The sequence below is a fragment of the Stegastes partitus genome, unplaced genomic scaffold, assembly GCF_000690725.1.
Source record: "Stegastes partitus isolate 25-593 unplaced genomic scaffold, Stegastes_partitus-1.0.2 Scaffold2290, whole genome shotgun sequence".
NCBI lineage: Eukaryota > Metazoa > Chordata > Actinopteri > Pomacentridae > Stegastes > Stegastes partitus.
The window spans coordinates 1-7,589 of NW_007580021.1; the positions used below are offsets into that span (position 1 = coordinate 1).

The 7,589-nt window shown below is 45.5% G+C and overlaps 1 protein-coding gene across 1 annotated transcript; it reads left to right on the forward strand.

The window, feature by feature from the left end:
* The first annotated feature begins 426 nt into the window (after positions 1-426).
* Positions 427-6,679, forward strand: LOC103374579 (von Willebrand factor C domain-containing protein 2-like). The gene is made up of 3 exons (XM_008304687.1): positions 427-816; positions 2,440-2,569; positions 6,438-6,679. The coding sequence occupies exons 1-3, from the start codon at positions 427-429 to the stop codon at positions 6,677-6,679; spliced, it is 762 nt and encodes a 253-aa protein (XP_008302909.1).
* Positions 6,680-7,589: the final 910 nt, after the last annotated feature.

Below are 7,589 nucleotides of genomic sequence, written 5' to 3' on the forward strand. Positions count from 1 at the left end.
AGCAGTTCCAATAGGGTCTTCGCACCCTTTTGGGTGCTCGGACCCTAATTATTGGCTGTTTGGGTTTTGTCTGATATTTGCTTGTTTTTGTTTTTTCTATGTTTTACTCATGTGTTGTTTTTTGGAGCCGTGTTGTGTCACCAGCAGCATCCTTTGTCTGCGCATAAACAAGGCAGACTACCGTTGTTCTTGACATCACTTCTCTCCTCAGAATGCAGACCAAGTGGCCCAGTTCTAAGCTGAGCATAAGTTGCTGAACTTGTGCCAACAGGCTGAGATTAAGACTTGGCTCCTCACTGACAGTCCGGGCTGACGCGCATGGATAGGCGTCACCGGCGCTCCTGGCAGTGGGAGGAGAAGCTCACCGGAGCGCAGCGGCGCACCAGACGCGCACACGGCCGGAGTCGAGTACCGAACCTGTCCACCATGCTGAACCGCGGGCTCAGCTGCCTCCCCGTCGCCCTGTTGCTGCTCCTGCCGCTGCCGCGCGCTCCGGGGCGCGTCGTGGAACTCGCGGTGGCGGCGGAGTACTCCTCCAAAACCGACCTGGACTACGAGTTCGGGGACTACCGGGGCAAGTGGTGCATCGACGACCACGGGTTCGTGTACGGCATCGGAGAGGTGTACTACCCCAGCCCCTCGGCGTGTCCGTGCACGTGCACCGTCGACGGCCCGGTGTGCATCCGACCCAAGTGTCCTCGCATCCACCCCCGGTGCACGCGGATCAGGTATAAGGCGTGCTGCCCGGTGTGTGAGGCTATGGCCAGAGTCTGTGTCTACGGGGGCAAAACGTACAGACCGCTAGAGGAGTTCAGGGTGAGAAACATCCAAACTTCTACATCCCTCCCACCTCTTTCCACTCACAAGCTCCAGATGTTTAACGGGGCAGCTGCGGGGTTCGTGCGTCATTTGACATTTACGCACAGCAGCCACCTTAGAATAAAGCTCCACGAGATGATTGTTTAGGGACTTTTCTGATTGATTGTATTTTGTCTTGCCTCGGCTGAATGAAATTATTATATTACTACATGTTATTTAATGTAAACCGTGTTCATAGAAGCATGTGATCATGTTCTTGTTGTCTGTGGAAAATACCAGAACATTTGCATACTGTCCTTGCTGGATTAACCAAAAAGCTTCCCCTTTCTCACTTTACCATGCTGCCTTCAGGTACCCATCAAGTAGATTACACAGTCCTCCTGTGTGTCTGTGTCACTTAGTTTGTGTTTTATTTTAAGGATTCTGTGAAGAAATATGGAAACTATCACCTGAGTTTTAGGCAGTGAACTAGAATGTGTGTTTTATTGTTCAGATTATGCATGTTTTCCTGTAGCTCCTGTGCTGTATGATGCCACTATTTTTGGCTCACTTCCCCTTATCTCCAGTTCATCTCAGCTCTGCAGAGTATTTCAGCTTCTTTTCCTCTTTCTGGCTTTAAAGTTCCTCCTCTGAATCGGTCTCACTGCTCACTTGCTGTTTTCTCCATCCCAGAGCTTTAAGAAAATATTGTTATTGTTGTGCTTTACAGCTCCCTGATGGGGATTTAAAAAATAAAAAAAAATCTATTAATGCAGGTTTAAAGCTGCACGAGTATTTTTTTTAAAGTACGAATAGAAAACATGACTGTAATGGGCTGCATGGTGGATCGGTGGTTAGCACCTCACAGCTAGAAGAAGTTTGCATCCCGGTTAGGAAACCTGGGATCCTTCTGCGTGGAGTCTCCATGTTCTCCCCGTGCAGCATGGGTTGTCTCCGGGTTCTCCAGCTTCCTCCTACACAGTCCAAGAACATGCTGAGGTTAATTGGTGATTCTAAATTGTCCGTAGGTGTGAATGTGAGTGCGCTTGGTTGTTTGTCACCCTGTGATAGACTGGCGACCTGTCCAGGGTGTCCCCTGCCTTCCCCCTGAGTCAGCTGGGATTGACTCCAGCCTCACTGCGACCCTAGAGAGGATTAAGCGGTGTGTATAGATAATGGATGGTTGACAGCGTAATGTGAAAGCAGTTCTTTATGGTAGCAAACTCACAGATAATTATAGCTCAGCTGTGCATGTTAGCCTCTTAAAGCTCATTGTTTTGATCTTTACAGAGCAGCTTCATAGTTTTGTTTTGGTTTGTTTTGGTTCACTCTAACAGCTCTCATCAGTAGCATAGTCAGTGTTCTATTCACAGGTGATTTACATTGTCCTCAAGTGGCCAACAAGTCATGTCCATGTGTTACAACAGCGTGGTGTCACTGATAGTCGTGGCTTCAATGCATCACCTGTGTTTTGTGATGGTGCAGCCAACCAGTACTGGTACCACTAGAACCAGATGAGCTGTGGTCTAGTTACACATCAGCCCACAGGTCGTCTTCACCAAATGAGACAAGACTGACAGCTCATCTCCCCGCATGTAAAGACTCGAAGCCAATGACGTTCGAACTGATTGTGCGTTTCAGCTGTCCAGATGCGAGCGATGCCGCTGCGAGGCCAACAGGGAGGTGTACTGCAGCATTTCGGACTGCCCGGCCCCACACTGCGTCAACCCCACCTACGAACCCAACCACTGCTGCCCCATCTGTAAGACGGGTAAGACTGAGCCCCACATGCAGCAAATGTTAAAACATGCTGATCTCATTCATGCAAACATGGCAGGAAACTGTTCTGATCTCTAAGAACTATAAAAGCCAGCGAGGTGATGTTTTCCTTCACAGCCAGGAACACACACACTGTAGATTTTTGTCACTAAATCCCACACACACCTTTAGTATTCACTGAATGCAGATTGATTCCTGCAACTTGAGGAGTAAATTATTAAACTAAATTGCATATTTAAATCTATTCAATTGTAAATAAATATATTTTTTAAATGTAAGCGCTGATTTCAGTATAAATATCAATAGTAATCAGACGTATTGCATGTAGCTCCTCTATGTTATGGACATTTAATTGAATCGAGGTGACTTTTTTTTGTCAGCAAACTGGCTATAAATGGACAATAAAAGCATTTTTGTACTCCTGCGTTTTGTAACAAATCACTTCAAACAGACTACAGTATAGTGTATTCAGACACATTTACTTTCTCTACACTGAATTTTGTTCTCGACACTTGAAATAGTAAAACTGACCTCCACAATAAAACCGTGGAAGGACAAAGATCAGGGTGAGGAGACAATTTCTACTAGTACAGTGGCCTCTCTAATTGTGAAGTGGAAGAAATTTGAAACAACCAGGAGTAAAAGATAAAAAAAGATTTATTTTATGCGACAAAAACTGAACACTTTGGGGGAGAACTCCGAGCTCCATGTCTGTTTAACACAAGCTAATACTTGCTCATACCGCCCCTGTGGTGAAGCACGGCGGTGGCAGCATCATGTGACGTGGTGCTTCAAAGCAGCACAGACTTGGAGACTTTAGAACTCAGGGATGGATGAATGCTGTCAAATACAGAGAAGTACATGAAGCTACAGCCAAGACAACAACTAGACTTGTCTCTCTGACTGCCTTGGAGTGGCTTAGCCAAAGCCCAGACTGAAATCCCACGAAGAAGTCTACGGAGAGACCTAAAGATGGCAGTTCACAGATGCTTCCCTTTCAGTATGATGGAGCTTGAGAGGATCTGCCAACAAGAATGGGATAAACCGCCAGCACGCAGGTGTGCAAAGCCTGTCGAGAGTTATCCAGGAAGACTCAAGGCTGTAAACGATGCCAAAGGAGCTTCTACAAACTAGTGAATTATTGGTCTGAATATGTCACATTATTAGTAATTGTATTGCGGGTTTATCCACACTTATAATAAAATCTACAACACAAAAAGTGAAGCAGCTTAAAGCCTCAGATTTTGGGTGAAACAAAAAAAAAAAAGCAAATGAAGTAGTTTGACAACAAGCATGAGAATCTCACACAACTTTTGAGCCCATGCGTTGTACACTGATCTTTTATCGTCCACATGTATTATTCAGGTCAAAATGAGCGGTCATGCTGTGCTGCTGCAGAAAAACACAACTACATGTGCTGTCATGGCCCATCTCACCGGCTTACTCCACAACACACACACACACACACTTAATCTCATTCCCCCTGTGTATGCTGTGCGCATCATTAGGTAAAGCTGTCATTGTGGCAGTGTGTGTTCATCCTGCAGCTATCGGAAGCAGCACTGGTTATGTCACCTCGCACACCCTGCAGCTTACAGAGCCATCGCTGTTATGTCACGCATGCTTTCATTTCCACCGGCATTAAAGCCACTTTCAAACATTGGTGTGTGTGTGTTGCAGCAGGGATAATAATAACTTTGCTATTACATGCTGCTTTAGTTGTGGAAAAAAGTGGTCAGCGAACCTTATTTAATTGATTCTTTGACCCTTTAACAGGTTTCCAGTGGCCTTGCTGTTTTGTGGCAGTTGTAGTCAAGTTGCACCTTCTATTTTTACCGCTCCTCTGCTGGACAGACAGTGGGACAGATGGTTTGGTTTATTGCGTCATTGTTTTTGGGTGGTTTTTTTTTTCTTCCTTTTTCCTCACCGCTGCCAAATTCCCTCACGTCAGCTGTGTTTTATCGGTCGCGGTCAGATCTGGCATGAGGATCTGTACTTCCTGTGCTCCCGCTGACTGCTGTTGGTAATTGTTTTGCAGGTAGCTGCCAAATAAAGGAACCCCCATCTGTGAAAGAGGGATGCAAATGATATTAAAAATAGGGCTGTTTACATTTTTTTTTTTGCTTGCATGCTAATCATTATATCCAGTATGTACAGCTTTCCTGAAAGTATCAGATATATTATAAGGACAAGCTGCTAGGAAATGGTCTAGAAGGATCTTTTGGGGGTTTTCATTTGACCTCACATGAAAGTTTTGTCCATGTTTCTCTATAAATACTTCTGCTTAAATCAATATCAAACACAACTCAAAGGATTAACTTTAACCAAATGTTTTGTTAGCATTGCTAACAAAGGAGAGAGGCACTTTTTTTCCCATACCTATCCTTATTTAAAGCTGCATTTCGTTGACATTTGGGCCACTTGAGGGCAGCAGAAACAAGCTGTAAACACAACTACTGGTATTACAACAACAACAAAATCCTTACAGATCAAAATGTAGTTTTTTTTTTATTCTGTTATAAAACGGACACTGAAAAATGTGTCAAGGTCTAGAAAACAGAACAGGAACATGTGGTGGGGTCGGTGGGGAAATTCGAGTGAGCATGTGCAGCGGCTAGTGGCTTAGCTAGCGTCCATGTTGTGTTGTGTTGTGTTGTGTTGTGTTGTGTTTCTGGCCACCCGACTGGTGTAAACCCAACATTTTCGCTCTTTGGAGCTGTTCTTTTGGTTTCTAACAACTCCTGAGGGAACAATCAGACTCTAGCGGTGAAATGCTGTCAATGTTTAGCAGCTACTTGCCAACTTTGTTTAGCTTTGTAGCTAAGTTGCTGGATTTAATGCCAAACAATGAGCTGGAAGACGCTAAAGTGCTCTGCAAAGCGTAAGGGACTTGCTGAGCAGCTCTGTGAGGCAAAATTTAACAGAGCAGCAGCAGTGCTTTGACTTTGGTGCTAATGTCGGCACAGCATGCTCACACTGACAATGCAAACATGCTAATGTTTAGCACCATGGGCCTCTACAAAAAACTACTACTATAAATTGCACGCTACACATTCTGTATAAACCCATTTTGTAGCTGTTAAAAAGCAATGATAAGAAGCGTTATGTAGCAAACCTTTGAAAAGCATGTAAGCAGAGTTAAGCGTATACATACCAGTCCATTGTTTACAGTCTCTATGCTAAGCTAACCAGTTGTTGACTCCAGCTACAGATGTACCATGCAGACATGAGAGTGGAGGCTGCAAGGTGGAGCGGTGGTTAGCACTGTTGCCTCACAGCTAGAAGATCGCTGGTTTGCGTCCCGGTGAGGACACCCGGGATCTTTCTGCGTGGAGTTTGCATGTTCTTCCCATGCAGTGTGGGTTCTCTCCGGGTTCTCCAGCTTCCTCCCACAAGGTCTAAAAACATGTTGAGGTTAATTGGTGATTCTAAATTGTCCGTAGGTGTGAATGTGAGTGTGCTTGGTTGTCTGTCTCTAAGTGTGGCCCTGTGATAGACTGGTGACCTGTCCAGGGTGTCCCCTGCCTTCGCCCTGAGTCAGCTGGGATAGACTCCAGCCCCCCACGACCCTAGTGAGGATTAAGTGGTGTATAGATAATGGATGGACATGAGAGTGGTATAGACCTTTCTCATCTAACTTGTGCCAAAGATGTGAATAAATGTACTTTTCAAAATGTCAAACTTTGGTGTTGTGGTGACGCTGGTTGCCCTGTAACCCTAAACCCAACAGCTCTACGCAAGTTGTCAACTTACTATAACATAAATCATAAGCCCCAATCACAGAGGGCCACGTCTTCCACAATGGAAACACTGCTTAAAGAGAGAACAGATGTCAACATGTGTCTTTCTTGTCCCTTAAGGTCCCAACTGCTTTGCTGGTAACAGGGTGATCCCGGCAGGGGAGCGTGTCAACATGGACGAGCGAACAGTCTGCTACTGCACCTACCGGGACGGGACGTGGCACACCCACCCTCAGGCCACCTGCGAACAGCGCCCCCAGCCCAGCCCGACGGTGAACCCCCGCACGGAGCCCCCCGGGGACGAGAACACCAGAGGGAGAGGGGGGAGACCATATATTCCCAGGCTAGATTTGATACCATGAATAGGGTTTTTTTTTTAAGGTTGATGTCTCATAGAGGCAAAGCCGCTCTTCAGGTACAAATCAACTTCATCAACAGACAGTTTTCAGAGCACCGGACCACGACTAATGTGTTGTTGAGAATCATCCAGCTCACTTACCGATGAGTAACCGGTTCGGTTCTGGTTCCCTAACATCATTTACACCTGTTCTGACCACCAAAAGTAAACTTGTTGGAAGCCAAAACGTTCGTGGTCTTTGGGAACCAGAAAATACCAGTAGCGTAAGTCGGAACTGTTCCGCTGTCATGAGTGGGTGGATCTTATTTAAAAGTCAATTTGACCACATCCACGAAGCTCAATATTTGCAAACTTACAGGTAAACAATGTGACACAAGTCCATTGTTTTGGTGACACCGCAGTCCCTCTACAATTTGCTGAAAATGCCAGCAGGTACGTTTAGGTGGTGAGCGGGTTCTAAGGTCCCAGAACGGAACCGGTTAAGAAGCAGTTCTAGACAGACAAAGGTTTGTGCAGATGTTAACCAAGCTGAGTTTGTTTTAGTTTCAGGAACTATGACAAGAATGCTACCCTCAGTGTAGTATTGCTCAACCTGCGCATTTATGCTCAACACAACCACTGAGATACTTCAGAGCAGTTTGGCCTTTTCAAAGGTTTGGACGCACCGACTCATTGAATGGTTTTTCTTCATTTTTACTATTTCCTACGTTGGAGATTAGCGCCCCTGCACGACCTCCACAGCTCCACTCTGAGGCATTTCCGTGTTGCCATCCATTTACTTTCTCTACATCTCATAACGACACAGCGGATGCAACCAAATATCTCACATTTGGACTCATCAGACCAAACTCCAGTATCCACTGATCTGATTTCCATTTCTCATGCTTTTCAGTCCAAGCAGTTCTCTTCTTCAT